The sequence below is a fragment of the Pezoporus wallicus genome, unplaced genomic scaffold, assembly GCF_028554395.1.
Source record: "Pezoporus wallicus isolate ANWC-B61680 ecotype Strahan unplaced genomic scaffold, APGP_CSIRO_Pwel_v1 contig_10389, whole genome shotgun sequence".
Classification (NCBI taxonomy): Eukaryota; Metazoa; Chordata; class Aves; order Psittaciformes; family Psittacidae; genus Pezoporus; species Pezoporus wallicus.
This window is the reverse complement of record NW_026637666.1, coordinates 170633-190227: the sequence shown is the minus strand read 5'-3', so window position 1 is coordinate 190227 and position 19595 is coordinate 170633. Positions and strand designations below refer to the sequence as shown.

At 42.9% G+C, this 19595-nt stretch overlaps 1 protein-coding gene across 8 annotated transcripts; it reads right to left on the bottom strand.

Annotated features, from left to right (window-relative positions):
- Position 1: 1 nt before the first annotated feature.
- On the bottom strand, positions 2-19595 carry MYO19 (myosin XIX). 8 transcript variants are annotated; one of them, XM_057407102.1, is made up of 25 exons: positions 19496-19549; positions 19298-19388; positions 17344-17488; positions 16446-16594; positions 16095-16208; positions 15227-15359; positions 14979-15048; positions 14260-14362; positions 13971-14067; positions 13419-13495; positions 12966-13056; positions 11805-11976; positions 11395-11468; positions 11180-11301; positions 9390-9503; positions 8837-9013; positions 7825-7971; positions 7255-7362; positions 6366-6436; positions 5313-5422; positions 3302-3462; positions 2686-2815; positions 2420-2505; positions 1771-2076; positions 2-836 (listed from the first exon to the last, which is right to left on the bottom strand). In XM_057407102.1, exons 2-25 carry the CDS (start codon positions 19307-19309, stop codon positions 708-710), a joined length of 2898 nt encoding a protein of 965 aa, XP_057263085.1. In that variant the 5' UTR covers positions 19310-19388; positions 19496-19549; the 3' UTR covers positions 2-707. The 8 variants fall into 8 exon arrangements, 7 of the variants coding, with proteins under 7 accessions (XP_057263085.1, XP_057263086.1, XP_057263087.1 ...); XM_057407103.1 differs by having other exon boundaries at positions 19500-19518; XM_057407104.1 differs by lacking the exons at positions 19298-19388; positions 19496-19549 and having other exon boundaries at positions 16446-16684; positions 17344-17942.

Below are 19595 nucleotides of genomic sequence, written 5' to 3'. Positions count from 1 at the left end.
GTGTTTTTGTTAACTAAACCTTGTTGCAGATGGCCAGGCACCTTTATAAGGTATTCAATGGTTTATTTAAAAGTGGCATATACACAGGAGAGCTGAACACTTTCAAGGCTGATACAAGCAGCAAAGGTGGTGTAGAGCATCGCTGGGGAAAACCCTGACCCCATGGCAGAGGCCATGCTGTTGACAAGGGCATCCTAGAAATGCATGGCAGCTGGGAGGGTACATGTATTTTGGTTGTATAGATAAAAAACAAATGTTCAGTCTTGCTTTTCCCTGAGACATCTGCAGTTAGTGTTACAGTTGGCTGCTACTCATCCTTCAGTCACAGTCAGAAGTGTTATGTTACTGACCCCCAACAGGAATCCAGCATGTATCAGAAATGTTTGCCTTATTTGCTCGCTCATTATCAGCCTCTTACTTCTCCCAGGTGGTGCCAGAAGTGTTCACTTCAAGTATTTACTGCTTAAAGCATTTGATTTCTTTTAATTATGTTGAATATTCTCATAGTACTGATATTTCCTCTAATATGTGCATGTGTGTGAGAGGAGGAATGTCCCCCCATTTTAAATTTGAAGCATATTATACATACAATGCATTGATACAGAAAGCTCTGAGGTAGCAGCAGATATGGACGTTGAGTAATTTGAAAGCAGCAGCTTGCAGACAGCCCTTCCCTGAAGGAAAAAGTCCAATAAGATGGCCAAAAGCTATGTTGGAAGGAGATTTTTTCTGTCCAATAAAATCTGGTTAAATCCAGTGATGGAGTGGGCATCCGTGTGGGGGCTGACATCTGCGTAATGCAGGGGAGACTTCTTACAGTGGAACTTGACAGAGCCCTGCAAGAAGAAGAGGAGAGGTCAGCTGATGTTCCTGCCCCATTTTGAGCTAATTTTGCTATTCAGACTAAGCAGTGCTTCAATATGTACACAACTAGTGAATAAGGGTAGAGGAAGACCTCCACAGGAGCCCTAGTACAAATGGATTTAAGATAAATGAGTATTACAAAGAGTACCAATACTGTAATTTGAACCTAAACTAACTTAAACTCTGAGGATTTGAGGAGTTAGTACTGAACTTGGTACTGCTTCTTTCTGCTTGTAACTGTGACCAAGCACAGGCTACATTCTTGCACACATAATTTTATGTAACTTCAACAATTTACCAACAAAAAGCAAGCACAAGGTGATTTGTAACCAGAGTGCAATTTCCAAGAGAAGCCAGTGTGTGGGCTGTGGTTCATTTGTAGTAAGTGGTGTCTAAGACTATTCTGCATGTGCACAGGAGTTTACTTGAGGTTTGCTCCTCACTTTCTGCCATGAAAATCCTCTGTGTGAATCACTCTGTGCAGTTATTTCTTAATACAGAAGCACTGGGATATTATTAATACACCCAGTGGCTTTTCCCCAGGTGGATTCGTTTTCATGGGTTCACCTGTTGTGCAACTTGAATCCCCTAAGCAGAAAACCCAGTACATAATAGCAGAGCCTGTATTAGGATCCTGTTCTCTCCATGTCTAAAGCACAGCTTTGATCAGTTTGTTCCTGATGCAGAGATAAGTTTTCATGCTTAGCTGAAAGTCTGAACTCAGGCCCGTGTCCAGCTTGACCCACTGATGTTAGAGTCATCTTTGGGTATATCAAGGCCAGTGGGAGAAGAAAGGTGCAGCTCAAGAGCAGATTTCACAGTTGCCCTGCTCCATAGCAGAGTTCAGGTTCCTGCACTCATGGCAGCTTCACCATGCTGCTGACTTGAGTGCATGAGGTTTATTACCTGTGGGAGAGCTCTAATGGAGGTGATGCCACAGCCAAAGAAACAGCTTTCCACCTTGTAGCAGTCATTCTCCTGAAGCACTCTGAGACATGCCAGCAAGGACAGGTCCCTCCGAGGCCCTGTTACAGTAACGGGTGCAGCAGCCAGGACAAGGCCAAGAGGCCAGAATTGAATTATTGCCTGCAGAGGCCAAGTTGTTTCCAAAGAGCAAGGTGGTTTGGCTGAGATCAGCGTAGCTCCAGGAACAGAGAACCCCTTTTCCTCACCCTCATCCAATTCTGCTGCTGCTAACGCAGCCATTTTTGCCTGATGAAGAGATGCAGAAAAATATTCTTGACCAAGATTCTCAAACAACTTCAACAACATCTTAAACTGCAAAACTTAAGAGTCTAAAAGAGAGGGCATCTTAAAGGGCAGGACACCCCCTGGGGTCTTCCCATTCCATGAAGGAAGGAATGAATTGATTCTGCAGTCTATGCTGCTACCCAGGAGAAGCAGCTGTGCAAGACCTGGCATCCATCTTCAGCTTGAGAACAGTGTTCTGAAGCAGTGAGAGTACCGGTTTTGTGCAATTCCTTGACAGAAGCAGTCTTTCTCAGACACAAAAAAGCCTCAGTCACTCAATGTTTTCCTGTACCAATGTACTTACTTTCCATTTCCTCCAGCCACGCTTAATGACACGAGCAGCCCTGCGCATCCTTTGGAAGTGATTCTTGGCTAACCAGGAACGAACAGCTGAAGATTGAATTAAAAGAAACCTGAGTACAAAGAATCTCAGAAGCTCCTACACACAATATAAGTGATGGTGCTTCAGCTTTTCCATACTCAGTTACCAGAATCACTCCTGCCACTTCCAACACTCAGTGTAACTGGAAATGTTACTCGTTATGTTCAGCCACACTCTTACCAAATTACCTGCTTGGATGACAGTTGCAGACCACCTCTCCTTTGCTAGTTTCCTCTGCTTAAATCTTCTCCAGCAACACTGAATGCAAAATGCTTTCTCATTTAGCACCTCTGCTCTTCTAGCTTCCAGCTGCTCCAGCTGCATCAGGGGATACGAGCCTGCAGTTAATACTTGGGGATGGAGTTGTGCTCACAACTCCGCTCTCTTCTACAGCCTCTTGGTGGTTGTCAGAAAACCACGTGCATGTGTCAGTATCTTAAGACTGCTGGATTAGGGTTTAGAAGTGAGAGCACTTCATTAGTGCTTACTGGATAACATGTCAGATAGAAATATAAGTATCTGAGGGGGGGCACAGTGTGGTAGGAAGAAGTGGAGACTCCCAGTTTCATAGTAGCGGCTGGCTTAAAATTAGCTCCATTGAAAGGGGTTCTTTTATGGCTGCATCCTCCAGTATATAAACTTTGCAAAGTGACTTTATCTCCTTCACCTCTTTTACAAAGAAACTGCTTAAGCCTGTGGTCACGCTGGCATTAAGAGTATCACCTAACCCATGATGCTCTGTGCCAGAATCCCCATTACAGAAGTACACTCCGGAACTGTTAGCCAAGGCAATAGCACTCTTACCACAGAATTTGCCATAAATACTTTGGTTTTGCCGCAGTACACTGACGTGTTTTCTGCTCTGTTCCCTGTCTGCTCAGCAGCACTTTGTCCAGTCACATTCTGAAGGATCTCAAAAACCAGAGAGCGTGATGCTCTGGCATCATCTGCCACTGGAGGCTTGCCTGCAAATGCAGCATTGAAGAGAAGGTATCACCAAACTTGGGAATCGGGACTGAGTAATTGTCTTTACACTGAGACTTCTTGACCATCAAGGGGGGATACACCTACAAGAGGGGAGGAGGTGATGGCTGATATATCAGTAGATCTATTTGGGCTTATGGGAAGAATGTGACAGGGTAGGTTTTACCATGTGCTAGCAAGGAGAAAACCAGCACGGTGTGTTTTAATTAGGATGTAGTTTAGGTGCTGTCTTATTGCCTAAGTTATAACCTATCCATAGGTAACAAATGTCAAATCAAGTCTCAAATGTAACAAATGGAGGGCTCAGCTGTTCTCACGTTGTTTAAAGCCTCCTACATGGAAACATTCGAAAGCAACAGCAATGCAATTAAGAATAGATCTAAGCAGCTCAGTCCTAAGAAAATCTGATGGAATAGCCAAATCTCAAAGCTATTGGGAACAGAACAAAAAGCAAGAAATTAGACTCCTAGCCTTAATGTACTGAAAGATGTGAAATGGAAAACAAATTCTACACAACTCTACAGCTTTCACAGGGCATCAGAAGCAGCTACAGGGGCAAGTACTAAGCAGGATTTTATTGCAGCAGTAAGAGGTTATTAAAACCATTTTGGGGACATAGCACACAATTCTTTATGTTATGGGACAAACAGGTTAGCCAGATTAATCTATTTGGAAATAGAGGTAGACTTAATTCAGACCTGTCCTTGAAAGAGATTGTGTTGTTCAAGGCAATGTTGCATGAGTTTCTGCATGCCCAATGCCGGAACTTGATGGTCTTTGTATCTTTCCATCCTGGATACTGTTTGCTTTTCTGATATAAATGTTTCTAAGGAGATGAGAGCATTTTAAGGTACTGAAAACAAATATAAGCAACTCTAGCTTACAGGAAGACATCTGGTGACTATGGTGGTGTTCATGGGGCTGGGCTGATAAAGGAATCAAAAGCTTATCCCCATGTTTAGGAAATGGTTTTGCTTTTGTTTGTAGCTTACAACCTGTTAAAGATAAAAAGCACTAGTAACCTATCTCAGTGAGGCATTTCAGCTAATGGGTTTGTAATTGAGGGGCAAGGATATGGTGTGTAAGTCATTTTCCAGCCTGTACTTCATTACTTCATTCCATTTCTGCAAGGTGCATGGATTTCCAGCCATTTTACCCATCTGACACAGGCTGGTACTCACTGATCCTGCTTCCCACATCTGCTGGTTACTAAACCCGTTGGGTGAAGATAGGATTAATCTGGGAGAGAGAAGGGGGTTGCAGTAACTTTCAGTATTGACTGTATCCACCTGATGAGCTCTTTTCAGGGATTCATACCAAAGATGTTACCTTGTAGACTGGATTGTGTTTTTTAAAGTCCATCCTCACTCTTGCTTATTAAAAAGAATCGCATACAGAAGTTTGCAAAAGGTAGAAGAAGCAGCAGAGTCCAGGTAAGGTAGAAGGTCAGTGTGTTCGGCAAGAAAACAAGGTGGGGGAAAAGAGAAGGAAAGAGAAGGAATATAAGCAAAAAGGTAAGTGGTTTTCACATCTACTCAAGAACCAACTGTAAATCAAATTATACTGGGGGGGACCCGAAACGCCATCGTAACTGTAGCTGTTCTTCCCAAGAGGAACACAAAGAAACAGCAGTAAGATGAAAGATTTACACTTTTTAAGAGCCTGCTGTAAGGCAAATTAGAAACTCAAGTTGGTGACAGATTAGAAAAATACCTTGAGAACAGTGGTGCCCTTAGTGGTGAATACAGTGACTGTGTCTGACCTATGCGATATCGAATTGGCGCAGTGATCATTTTACTTGACGGCAGAGGGATTATCTAAAGAAACATACCATTTTGCTCAGCAGTATGATAGTTGCTTTTATCACAGCCTCTGTTTTTACTGCATCCACGTGATGTTCTCAGTATTCCATAGCGCTCAGTGAAACTCTGGAGAGGGATTCTGACAGACAAACATACAGTTAATCCTAGGCAAGTATCATTTGCTAGAGAGTAAACAACTGACCTGTTGAGGGGGAGATGTTGCAGAATGGCTTCAAAGGTAAAATACAAATGCACCACTGCTTTTGTAGTCGCCAACGTGCAAGAAAATACAGACTTTCTGAAGGAATTCAGGGACTGCCTATTGCCCAGTAACAGTGACTTCTGACTGTAACAAAGACTGGGTGGGAATTGTGCTTGTTTATGGTAACAGTGAGCTTCACCCCATCGATCCTGAGCTGTCAAAAATGTCAGTAGCTCGGGCCTCATTCTCTCCATCCTCTGAATGTGGTCACAAAAGCCCAGCAAGGGCACTGGCTGCAGTGAGCTGCTCAGCTTGGAGATGACTACCTTTAGGTGAATGCCATTTATCATTTTGGTTTAGTTGCTGAAAATGTTACTGTGAAGCTACATTCCATTAGAAAGTTTTAGTACATAATAGTCCACATCAAAACATCTCTTCCCCAGCTTCTTAGACTGGAAGGGCACAGTGAGCTCTTGGACCAGGGGTGTGTTATAGACACATCTGGACTTCGTTAGTATTTAGTGTATTTTTAAGAATCCCATTGCTTTGAGTGCAAGTTGTGCTAGCACTGCTTTTTAGACTGTTACTGCACTTCTGGACTTGCTGAATGAGCAGAGTTTCATAATCCAAAGTGCAGAACAACAGTCCAGATTTGCAATGGGTATTTTTGTCTCCAAAATGTGAAAGAGGTGCTCAAATAAGCTTAAATGTAAGCAGTGAGCAGAACATTTCAGACACCTTTGAAAGAATCAGCTTCAGAAAGAGACAGAACGCAAACTATTTGGATTTTGTGCTTATAGGATCCTCTGAAACACTAACATGTCACTAATTGCTATACAAATGCATTATGGAACACATTGCTCAAGAAGTTTGGACTTACCTAACAGGGAAGCCTGCTGCACTGATGGTGATGGCTTCAACAATTCCACACGCCTGAAGCTGGCTGAGAACCTGAGGCATAAATTGGAGATGGGTTAGGTAACCACTGTGGAAGCTGCTGCTAAGGTCTGCCCAGTGTGTGCTCAACCCAAGCCATGTGCAGCTGAGCTCAGAGCCTGCCAGCAACACCCAAAGCGGGGTCAAAGCAGTGCTAACACAGCGGGACAGTCCTCATGTGCCCTCTCTTGCAGTACCCACACACCCTGCACTGACTGAATGCAGCACAATATGAAAAGCCAGTGTTGGTATTTTAATACTACTCGCATGCCATCAGCAGATTCTTCAAGTGTTTGAAATTAAGGCAGCACTACTCTAGCTGCTTGTCTTTGCGTCAGATGAGGTTCTCTAGTTATAGCTTCAGCATCTGCTGCTCTGCTCCCAAAGGCATGCTTGTTGGCTGATCTCATCTAACTTGTCCTAGACCAGACTCCAGGAACAAGCAAAGTTTTGTTGTGGGCATTCACCATGAAGGTATCTGTTTGACCAGCACTGCTGAGCAGTCAGATCACCTTTACGTGTTTTGATGGCTCAGATGGCAGCACCCTAAACAACCCAGGAGCACTCTGGTAGGAGAACTCATACAGCAATGAGTTAAGCTGCATCTGGAAGTGCTGTTGTGCTTACTAGTCCCATTTTAGACAAGCATCATCAGTGATTCTGAAAGGACATTTATCTTGGAAGCTCCAAAGGAGAAAAAGCTATTTAAAAATGTGCTGTGAGAAGAGCTTTGCGAGTAACTCAAGATCATGAAAGACCCAACGCAAAGCCCTACACAATCTCTCTGGGAAGCTTCTCATTGAACCTGTGAGGAAAGGCTTTTGAAAAGTTACCTCTTCTCTTTTAAAAGTCATTGCCTTGCAGTCGGCGTTAGGCTTGATGCATCGGATGTAATGTGGTGTGGTGCTATTCAGAATCTCCATGAGATGCTCAAGTGAACCCTGTAGAAAACAAATACAGGTTTAACCAGGGACTCCCCCTCCACAGGTAGCTGAGCTGATCAGTGCTCTGCTGTAAAAACCATGAAGCAGTATTTTGCAAGGCTGGCTTTACAGGCACAGCATTAGCAGAGCTCTGCCGTAGGGGCAGATTGAGCAAAAAAATCACTGAGTTCCTCTGTAACACTGTTGATGGTAAATTCAGAAAGTTTCCAAAATTCTAGCAGGGCATCAGCTGAAACTCCTCAAGGAAGAGGAAGGAAGCAGCCTCACAAAAGCAGATGCCCAGCTGTTAAAGGTAAAACTGGAGTGAGTTAAAACCCAGAGAATATCAGAAATCTGAAGCTAGTTCTGGTTTACACCTGTTTTGTTTTAATAATATTTACTGATCTTGGCCCAACTATGCTGTTTCCTCATCTAGTTATGAAGATAGCAACAGAAAGCAGAATCTTCAATAGGGTGTACCTTGAACTTGGCCACCACTGTCACCACAGCTGCTCTGTTCTGGGGTTTGATGTTATTCTGGTTCCTTTCTGTCACAGGAAATAATTTCTGAAGCAAAGGGTCCTTCGAATTCTGCAGAACCTGGACCAGTTCTGGTGCAATGGGGTCCTGCAAACACAAACGTCACTCATTAGGATGGGGACTTAGGCAGAAACCTGCCACCTTTGAAAATGACACAAAAATCTGCACATCTAAGTGGAACAGTATTTCTGATGCCAGCTGTGATGGCTGTGGTTTCAAACCTGACTACATACATTCATTCACAGTCAGGTCCAGGAACATTTAGCAAATCTAGTCCAGTGTATGACTGCTCCTAATGTTGTTCTCATACAGCTGAAGTGAGCTGGAAGTCTCAGGACTAGTTTAATCCCTGCAGGACAGTCTGCAGCAGTCTTCCTTTTAATTAAGAGATATTTGATTGCATGACCTAATACCACTTGCTGTAATTGCTGGCAGTGTCAGAACTGACAAGGGACCCTCATGTCTGCAGACTGTTTCACTTATTCCCTGATGGCACAATGAGGCCACAAGTTGGGTTTCCTGGTATAGCAGAACTTTCAGTAGTTGAGTCCATGCTCTTGTTGCTCATAAATTTGCCTGAATTTGGGGGGGGAAGTGCTACATTTATGGAAGTGCTAATTTATGGTTATAGAAATGCCCTGATGTCATCAACTTTTCTACACTCTCAGGCATGGAAGAAGCCCTGCTTTGGTGATACATGGTTCACTTAATGCTCAGCTGAAAGTTCTGCTGCCAAAGCATTTGCTGGTGCCACTGATAGTTCACTGAAAACCAGAGCAAGAATGTCACCCAGTTTTACATGGCCTGAAGGATTTATTTCCGAATCAAGGAGGTATGTCTATCCAATAAGCATCACTGAATATACTTGTTAGAGGTGCTTTGGTTTACATTGCCTTAGGTCTGTAAGATTGTTTTATTTTGGTTTTTAACAGCTCTTCCTGAAAATACCTACCTTATTTTTCTCCACCATTGCTGCCAACTGGTAACAGACTTTGCCAGCATAATGTGAAATAATAAAGTTAGGCTTCTTACTAAACTTGTTTCGACTTAAACATTGATTATTAGACAAGGCCTTCTCAATCCGAGTTTGAAAGAGGTCAGTGTTAGAGGATCTATTCAGACGGCACTCCTGCATGGCAAACAACACAAAATTGCAACATCTCTTATTCATCGTAAAGAGCTGTCTTTAAAAGCTAAACCACTTTAACATCAGACATTTTACTTTTAGAGTTGCTTTGAGTATGCAAGCCCTGAAATACTGGGGAGAAAACCCCCCCAAAAAATGTAATAGAGGCTTCATATTTGAATCAGAATATTCAGAAGAAAGGGAAAAATACAACTTGGACTAGGAAGAATCAGCATCACAATGCTTCTAAAAAATAGGCTCTGCAGAAATTCCATAGCTGACAAGCTTTCTATACAAAGTGTTTGTATTTTCTTTGGTGGCATGGGATGGAAGGCAGGCAACTAGGACAAGGGTATTAGGGGTTTAGATCCACACTTACCTCATTCAGCAAAGAAAAAATGCTGAGGGGATTGCCCTCTATCAGATCAAGGCACTTTTGGTTATCCTGGTAGTCGATGAAAGACCACTGTAAGCCTTCAGCTGCATATTCTTCCTGCAGTTAAGAGAAAGCCCGGTTATTCTGCAGCAGAGGGCACTAGAGCCCAAGGAACTGGATGCCTTTTTGCAGTCTGATGCAGTTACTGTTTAACGAGTTCATCCCAGGCTCAGCCAGCTCATCCAAAACTCAGCTCGTGCTCAACAGCAGTCTTGAGGGGAAGAAAGCAAAGGAGGATATTCTACCCCAGGTAGCTTTGTCAGAGAGCACAGCATGGCTGCTTTCCAGAGTAAACAGAGGCTACAGTCACACTAAGCCTCTCCTGGCTATACTGGGTTTTTCCCTGAAGGGCAAAGAATTTGTGGAACTCCTTCCTTAGATTAGGATATAGCCTTAAACCAACCATTGTGTGTCAGACTTTACTATGGAGCTGGGCTTCATTTAACACAAAGCCTGATCCAAAAGGCAGTGCAGAAAGATACTGGTTGATATAATTCATGCAATATTTATGCTGAACTACAGAACAAACTGGCAGGAGTGTTTAACAAGCACAGGCTCTGGCCAGTTATTTTAAAAGTCTCCTGCCAAAAGCTTGCTCAGCACAGCCACTAATGGTGTTTAAGTGGTCTGGGATACAGTCAGGTCAAGAGAGGTAAGAGGGCAGACAGGGAATGATACTATAAACAGAGGCCATGAATCAGATATAAGGAAAATAATTGTGGGCTTGAACTTGCTTTCCATCTTCACTGACCATTAACCCCTGGCATACTGGGGAAGACAGGCAGGAAAAAAGGCTGGTTATATGAAAGCATTAATTAAGCTCAAAGAGCTACTTATCTCCTGGATAAATTGACAAAACTATACCACGAGGCAGAAGGTGCCAGCATGCTGGTGCCATAAGGAAAGCAATTTCCCCAATTCCAGTTAATGGCTAAGAGCATTGTGGTAATGTATCTGTAATGTGGAGAAATTCAATGAGGACTGAAGTACATCTATTAGAGTAGCAGTCCAAACAGGAACTCTGCAGCTTTCAGAGCACTCAGATGAGAAATGGAACGAACAGCGTGTGACCAGTTAGGCAAGTGACTGCAGTGTACTTAGGACAGTGGAAATACCTTCTCTACTGCAAAACAACACAATCTGTGTACCTTCTCTTTCAAACATAAAAGCTGATGAACAGTGTGTTTCTGTCTTTCAAGGTACTGGCATGACAACTGGGTTTACGAAGCTGTTCTCCTGTGGCAAAAGGCCTCCATCAGGTACCACGTCCTGTTGATGATTAGATTACAAGGTTCTGTTGGACCGTGCCTTCCCACTAAGGTCAGGTCTAGAAGCTCCCCACCCATTTAGGTGCTTTATACTTGATGAAGAGAATTAACATGTTTATAAGCAGCAGCTTCCAAAAGACTCTCAACTTAGGTACACTTACCTCAAGAATTTAAAGTGTTCAGCTCTTTGAGGGAAAGCAAACGGTTTAAAAAGCCACAAAGCCAATGCAGCTGCGTAAGAGGGAACAGATTTCCAGTGCCCAGGGGAGAAAGCTGTCTCATTCCATTAACTGCCCCACACTCTCTTTAACAAAGCAATTGTTACTCACAACCTACTGATGTCTGTGACATTACTTACTTGACTGAAGGCTGCAATCTGACCAGAGGCACAGGAACATAATTAAATGGACAAAAGATGCTGCTTTAAAATTAGATATTTAACATTTGATCTTAGTGCGGTATTACCTGTTGTGCTTTCAGATAGTGCGCTACAAAGTGCTGCTGCAGTTTCTCATTGGCATAGTTAATACACAGCTGTTCCAAGTTGTTTTCAGGGAAGGCTTCAAAACCGTAAACATCCAACAAACCTAGAAGCAGCAGGGGAAGGCAGTGCATTTTATTCTAGGAGTAGCTTGAAGGACTTACGGTTACTCAGTTAAACTAGGGTTGAATAACCATACCTATGAAGTTGGTCCATGCTGATGGATCTGCATAGATGCTTTCATTTATGACCAAAACGAGCCACTCAAACAATCTGCAGACATTGACAACTGGATTAGTTGGAAAACCTTTGCTTACAACAATCAGAGTAATGTTCTTTTACTGCTGTTTATACCAGTATCACATGGAAGAAACAAAACACTGACATACTGCTTGCTGACATGGAACAGCAGTTCTCTGAAGATCTCTCTAGGAGGTCTGCAGCTATGTCCTATCTATGAATGAATCAAGGGGATGTTGAGAGGGGAAGGGAGGGTTACACCATTACTGAATCCAAGCAGAAGGGCAGGGAAAGTAAATCTTTCTGGCCTCCCTACTCCCTCACAAAGTTGCACGGATTAGCACAGCAGCCTGACCTACGTGTCCTTACTTGGCATAAATCACTTTGGCAAGGCAGTCCCTCCTGGTCTCACACTCGGCTCTGGAGCATGGCTTCTTGAAGACCTGTTGTTGTTTTCCAGCAGTTATTGTTCGAATCCTTAGCGACTCCAGGAGCTCCTCAACAGGGATGTGCAGCAAAGCTCCAGCAGTCTTCACAGAGTCTTGTTTGGGGAAAAAAAACATGGCAAGGTTATCTGGAGTGTCAAATGAACGCAGCCCCCTTTAAGGTTATGGAAGGTCTAGAGATAGTACAGAAAAATGACACTTCCATGAGCTCGCCAACTGAAATGTGGATTTAGGATCTTTTTACCCAAACTTGGGAGAAAGTTTTGCAAGACCCGACTCTTAATTTGGATGTACAGGACCTGTGGAGTTTCAGGTGCTCTATTTGAAATGAAACAATAGTACCAAAAAAGTCTGATGTTTGCTGCACTGAAGCAGGCATTTCAGGCATTTTACTCTCTAGGTAGGTATTTGTTTTCACCTTTTGTGAGCAGACACCTCTAAATCCAGACAGACAGTCATGACCAGAAAAAAACAGGGATTTTGGGGATAGTAGGGAAATACAGAAGAATGAGTATTTGCTAACAAAGCATTTAAGATGCTGCTAACCAGAACTGTAGGCAAAACTATTTGAATATTAGGTAGTGTGAATTCAGAGCATGTGAATTAACAGTAGGAAACTTCACTACTCAGGACAGTGTTTTATTTCTGAAGGAAAACTAGATCCACACTAGTAGAACAACCTGTGTCATCCACTGCAATTTGACAGATTTGCTGTTACTAAGTTTTAATCATGAAAACTCCAAAGCTTCCATTTTACAAGCCCTGCTCTCCACTCTGGGTCAGATTTCTGGATGTCTTGTGATGGCAGTGTAAGATTACAATCAGGAGTAACAGTTCTGCCAATAATCCTTCTGAAATGACTGTCTAATGTTGCAGCTGCCTTGCCCTACAACGGAAGGATATTGTCTCTCAGAGCAGGGGAGCATTAGGTTTTTGTTTGTTCAGTACTTCGAAACCAAGATTTTGGGTTGCCCGTGACCTTGAGTCTCCTCCTATCAAGCAGAGAAGCACAGTAAATCCTGTCCATCAGGCACCTGCACTAAAATAACAAGACTCTCTGGAGCATGACATGCTGTTGCCTCACCTTTGGTTTTGTCTTCTAGTTCACAAGGCTGAGATTCATCCACTGGATTAGAGAATTGAACATTCCCAAGATGAAGAAGGCCTGAAAGTACCTGAAATATAACCAGTCATTCAGCTTTCTAAAACAGAGCTCTTAACCTCCCTTTAGTCACATGAACAGGACAAACCAAAACACTTCCACACACAAAAAAAAGCAAGCAGATTCCAAGCTTCTATGTTAATTTCTAAAGCTGCAATTACTGAAGGAAAACTAAAGTTCACAGGTGCAGGCTTTTAGCCAGCATCTAATATTTAGCTATGCGACTTAATGTGTAGGTGTAGACCCACCAGACAGCAGCACCAAACAAGCCATCGTCTGTACACTGATACAGATTTACTTCTGCAGAAATCCCACACTACAGAGACATTCCAGACACCATTAGCAGCCTCATGGTGACCATGCTTTGTACCTGACCTTGAAAATATTGTTCTGTGTGGAGTGGTCAATGCCCAAGTGAAACATTGCATCTCTGGTCACCTCGAAGCAGTCCTCTGAAAAGCCAAACAAGTGCTGTTTAAGAGAAAGCCAGGCACACAAACACAGGCAAGCACAACACTCCACACCACATTCAGGCTAGCTGGAATTGTCGAAGGAGATCCAAGGAAGCCATATGTGCTTTTGGTAAACCCCAGAGTATAAGCTGGAGAACCAAGTCATTGGGCACTGTGGGGCTCTGAAGTTAGGCAGTGGTTAGAAGCACATCCAAAGCCAAGACAGTTTCTAAACAGAGCCACAGAGAGATGCAAATTCACAAGGCCAGAAACTGCTCTTTTAAGCCAGATGAAGACTCTTAATAAGTGCAAACTGAAACTTAAAAAGAATCCCTTTAATGCAAGTGGCTTTGCAACATCTGCTGCTGGCTGCCCAACCTGGGTCATGAGATTTAATAGGACAGACACATTTTTGCCTTCCTGCCTTTAAGGTCACAGCCGTTATTAATGGACAGTCTCTGAAATTAATCTTTACCATCTAAGCTCCTTTCAGAATTTGGCAGCCAACAATACTCAGCCCCTTCTGGAAGGTTCCATTCCAACCTCTCCTCTGCAGTAGCACCTTTTGTGATCTGGAGACAGAAAACAAGGTAATGACTGAAATCTGCCTTTGGTATTTACAGCTCACAGACAATGAAGAGTAACATGCTGGGAGCAGGATTTAATTTGGATACATGGCAAACAGGGAGACTGTTAAATATTAAAAGCTGATTTCATCCCCACTGTTTGTCAGAAACATCTAGCAAGATTAACTGAAGGCAAACCTGATAAAAAATATGGAAGTTTCTTTCACTGGGGGCCTGATAAGCAACTCTGGTCTTCTCCAAAAGGAAAGTCTGAATGGAAGCACTAGTCAGATGGTGACACCTAGAATGGGGGGAAATAGCAAAGATTTCAACAAAGCTTCCTCACAGAATCCCGTAGGTGATGTGTTATTATGATACTGACTGACTATGAACACGCTGCACTTCACCTTCAGTTTGGTGCAAGCCTAATATATTTTATTCAGAGTTCTTAACTGCATCTCTGTTTTTCTGTTGTGCCCTTTTAGAGATCAGGGTGAGAGCTTGCAAGGAAAAAAAAAAAAAGAAAAGTTGGAAAGGAACTTAAGATCATCCAGTTCCAATCCCCTGCTATGGGCAGGGACACCTCACACTAAACCATGGCACCCAAGGCTCTGTCCAACCTGGCCTTGAACACTGCCAGGGATGGAGCATTTACCACTTCTCTGGGCACCCTGTGCCAGTGCCTCACCACCCTTACAGGAAAGAACTTCTTCCTTATACTTACTCTAAACTTCCCCTGTTTCAGTTTAAACCCATTACCCCTTGTCCTATCACTGCAGTCCCTGATAAAGAGTCCCTCCCCAGCAACTTGTAGTCCCCCTTCAGATCCTGGAAGGCTGCAATGAGGCAGACTTCAGAAGTAATAGGCTTGGACAGGATTTCAAGACAAAAGGTTTTTCCACAGTGATTGTTATTACCTGTCTAACTGAAGCTGGATATACTTTCCAAAACGGCTGCTGTTGTTATTCCGCAGGGTACACGCGTTTCCTGTGAAATTGCCAGTGACAGAGAACAATCAGAGTGATTCCACTCTTCCATGTAGGACATTCAGGCATTACGGGTGATTTGGTCATAGCTCCAGTATTTGAAGAGTTTGACTTTTAAGGAGAGGACCAAGAGCTAGTTTAGACTTAGCCACTACTTCCTGCTGTTAAGCCTTATTTACCGAATGCTTCCATGACAGGGTTTGAATCCAACACTCTTTTCTCTATCCTTTCCACAGTTTCATTGCCTTTAGGGGAGATAACCGGAGCAGCAACAGAAGCATAGAATTTCATAAGGCAGCGAGATGTCCAGGTCTGCAAGGGAGAGGTTTGATAATAGGTCTTATTTTGTACCATGTTATTAGTTATGTCACTTAGTGAAGCAGCACTAGCTTCTGTAAACACAGTATGCAGCTGGCGATGATGCTGAAGAGAGTGATTGTGCCAGTTCTGCTCTAGTTCAGTGGAAATTTTCGGTGTATATACTTATGTGCAACAGACACATTTAAGCACTATTGGCTGGAGTGCTTTGAGAATGGCAGTTTTATCAAGGCGTACCCACCTAAATGAACTGAATATAAGTGGACTTTGAGTCATTAACACTCAGGAAATCCTTTGTTCTCAGCCTTTAAAATATCCTCAATATCTTCCTGAACAGGGATGAATTGTTACAGAAGGGCCTAAGATCAGATCTGAACTCTCCGCTGCTTGTGCCTACACAGGGTTTGCTGAGACTCACACTAAGCTCCCTAATGGACTAGGCTGAGCAATTAACTCAGATGCGATCCCTGTTGAATGATTCAAATGCAGCCCTACAAGAAATCACAAATGTCACCTAGAGAGCAGCTCTATTAAGGAGAGCCTATTTTACAGCTGCAATCACTTAATGCTTTAGGCATATTTCAAATGAGCTGTGCTAGAGCACACTGGCTATGTGCTCTGTCAGATGGGTTTTTTCTTCCTCTTTGCTCGTTTGCTGAAATACTGCACACTACAAATCACTGGCAAAGCTCAAAACTGAACAGCAATGTCAGAAAAATATCTGCTTACCTTCCCAGCACCACTTTCTCCACTTACAATTATAGACTGGTTTACAGGGGCTATCTGGCTTTGGACGTTTCGGTAGGTTTGCTCAGCCACTGCAAAGATGTGAGGTTTTAAATCCTGGCAGTAAAAGAGAATATTCACATTTAAGAGAACTGTAATTACACAGTTCAACAGCACTGGATAGCACAGGCCTTATCAAATTTATCTGAAAACAGGTAACAGAGCTCTTTTAATGGAACTCATGTTCCACTAGACATGGGGGTCATCCTTTAGGATTATTTTGCTCGTAGAGATTTTGAAGAACTTGACATCTGGGTTCTGCAGAAGGACAGTTATTTCAAATACAAGGATTACCTGAGGATGAAGTGCAACATGGTACTCTCTCATAAGCTCTGGTGAATAGAGGTAGGAGACAGGCTGAAACGGATTTAAAGCCACCAGGCTGCAGCCAGCATTTGTATAAAACAAGTTTACTGTATATCTTGCTTGAAGACATTTCAGAACTGAAAGACACACCTTCTGTTAGCATCTTTTGCAAAGTGTATTCAACTCTTCCTGTGTCTGTTTGTAACAAAAATCTTCAGATTTGTTACCTATCAGGTTTAACAGAGAATGAGGTGATCAAGAGTGATATAGGACTAACATATATAACAATCTCTAAGAGTTGCCCTTAAAAGATCTGCTAACTATTCCACTCAATAAATCCTGTGCTTTTATAAGGCTTCATATAGTTCTAAAAACCGAATCTGCTGACTTGCAGACAACCAGAGGCAAGAATTCCCCATCTGCACTAGGAACAGACTTTAGCTTCTCTTAACAGGATCATCCTTAAAAGTCTTGCAAGCAATTTAATTTTCAAAACCAATTCCATGGCTATATTTTGAATCAAAGTTAGAGCCTTGATTTCTGATACGTTCTTATCCCACAAGGTCATGCAGGAGTCCTTCAAATAGCATTAAATCTCAACCACACCCTGGCTACCTGAACCAACAATACAAATGTGAGCTCTGCCTGCAGAGCTTGATAAGAGCAGGGCCAAAGCTACAATAAAAGTATTTGGGACAAAAGAAATACAGCCAAGCCAAATGTGACTTTCTAAGGCTTTGAATAAGCTTTATTAGGCTTTGAGTCTTTAAGTACTGTGGTCATGATAGTATTAATGCAATGAGAACAGTAACTACCACATATTAGTGGCCACCAGGGAAAGTGACTCCTCAGGGAATGTGACTCTTTAGCCTGGCTGGCCGCTTACCTGTTGTAGTTGTCACCGGATTAACCTTTGTGAGGTCGTCAAAAAGATGCAGTTTCTCTTCATCACTGAGGAATGCTCTAACTTCTTCCTCAAACGATTCACTGAGGTCATTCTGGATAGCAGAATCTTCTTTCGGGCCATTTTTCTGGAAAGGATGTCAGATCAGCACCAGTCAAAGGCTGAAAACAGCTGGATTTTCAACTCATCCACTACAGCTCTTCTACTGCTTCCATGTAACTGAAATTCAGTCTCAGCAGGAGTCATAACTTAGCATGTTGGAGATATTCTTCCTCCCAGTTGCCCTCCCCCTGCATCAATGGTTCCCATGGGGTGCTCTGTTTTTAGAAAGGTATTATCTAGCATATAAGAAATGGCAGGCTGACAACACTGTAAACTGAATTCATTGCTGGCAATTTTGGCTGTAAGCAAAGGCGCTCGGAAGGAATGTGTCCTTAGACTCACACTACCTGGTGCTTGCAATTCTGCAGGTTGTTCAGCAGACACAATGTTCTTAACTGGAATACTTCTAGGCCTGTGAATGTCATGCATCCAATGCAAACACTGCCTTAGGCAAAGGGAAGCAGGAAGGACTGGCTGCAGAGGCTGAAGTAGAGCTGAAAGCTGCTGTGGTCCAACAGAAATGCAGTTTTCCTAGCAGAGACTTTCACTGTTAGAGCAGAGACTGAGGGCCCCAAGAATGAAATCAGAGTGCACACATCGAAGCCAGGGGACAGAAACAGTGGTGCTGTAAGAGCTGGCCTGCATTAGGTGAAGATTTGTCCCCTCTGAATCACTTCAAGTATTTAAATCTTAGCCTCCAGGCTCCTGTGTCCTTGACAATATTAGTTGGAAGGACACCTTTGTTGTACAAAGGTAATGGAAAACTTATCCAGAAGAGACACTTCAGGTCCTGTTTGTCACTTCTGAGGGAGAAGAAGAGAGAGGCTAGAAGGGAAAATGAAGAAGGAAAAAGATGCCAGTCCTGCTTTCTGCATTTTAGATATTCCTTTTCTGTTCTCCCCTTCTCCTTGCCAGAAAGTTCTCCAATGTAGCCCTACTCATTTGTATTTAGTAGCACAAATCTGCAATTCTTTACAGGTTAACAAAGTCAATGAACAGAATCACCTTGTTTATACAGGAAAAGTGCTAAATTTACTTAGCAGCATTCCTACTACATGAGCTAAGCTAATAAAGGAGGACATATACTGTAAAACCCCTTTAACACATTACCAAAACCAAATTATCACAGCTACAATAGTATACTTATTTAGGAGCATTATTATCTCTTGCAGACAGCATGAGTAGTTCATTTCCAGTAATATACAATTGTACACAGCAAAGGAAAAACAAAAGCTTAGCAACAGTTAAGCATTGCCATCAAAGTGATTTCTGTTACTCTACTCTGCCTGCTACTTTCACAGAGAGCAGACATGTGTAATTATGAAATACTCTGTGGACAAGATGAGCTTCTGCCAATTGCCCTCCTCTTCTGCCAGTTGCCCTTTTCACCCATGTATCCACTGTATTACACTGGCACCAGCCAAGTTAAATCCACGGTGCAGCTGACATTGCAAGCCCTGAGAAAGGGCACCCCTGCTCAACACCACTTCATTTAAGAAGAGGTGGTGACTGCTGAGGCAAAAGTAAAACACAACGAAAACGGAAAAGTACAACCACGTCTGATACCTATGCTGCAGAGCTCAGGTGTCCATTAACTTCACTGAAAAGATAGCCTTGAGGATGGGCTTGCAACATGTAAGCTGCCCCGTTAAAGGCAACGGCATAACAAATATCACTCGCTTGGTGTAATACAGCTCAAAACCACACAGTCAATTAATGAAGTAGGAGTGAATGCATGCTAGTTACCTAATCTTGATCGCAGGGAAACAAGCCAGGATTTCTTTCCTGACACTAGAATTTAGTTAGCACATGCAATTCCTGTTTTTCCTTTTACCTGCTTTGGCATCTTGTCCAGCCCTATCGATGGGAATGCTGGAGAGGGCCTTTACCGTAGAGTGTCTCATTCAAACCAGACTGAACAATGCCTAAATAAATACACACAAAGGCATTTAGAACATGGACACAAGCAGAGCCCAAAGACAGAAGTACTGATCCCAGGGGCCTCAAGCAATGCTGGAGCTAGAAAGCCTACCCACACTATCAGAGTAACAGTCGTACAGCCTGCAGATAAAGCTTGTTTGGAGGGAATAATACCTCTTCCCTGGCACCAGGAGTGCTTTGTTTCTATTCAG

Coding starts and splice junctions, on each gene's coding strand:
- MYO19 (XM_057407102.1), bottom strand. Junction 15,049..15,226: donor CCCTGTCATGGAAGCATTCG/GTAAATAAGGCT, acceptor GCAATTTCACAG/GAAACGCGTGTACCCTGCGG. Junction 11,469..11,804: donor GCCAAAGTGATTTATGCCAA/GTAAGGACACGT, acceptor CAATGTCTGCAG/ATTGTTTGAGTGGCTCGTTT.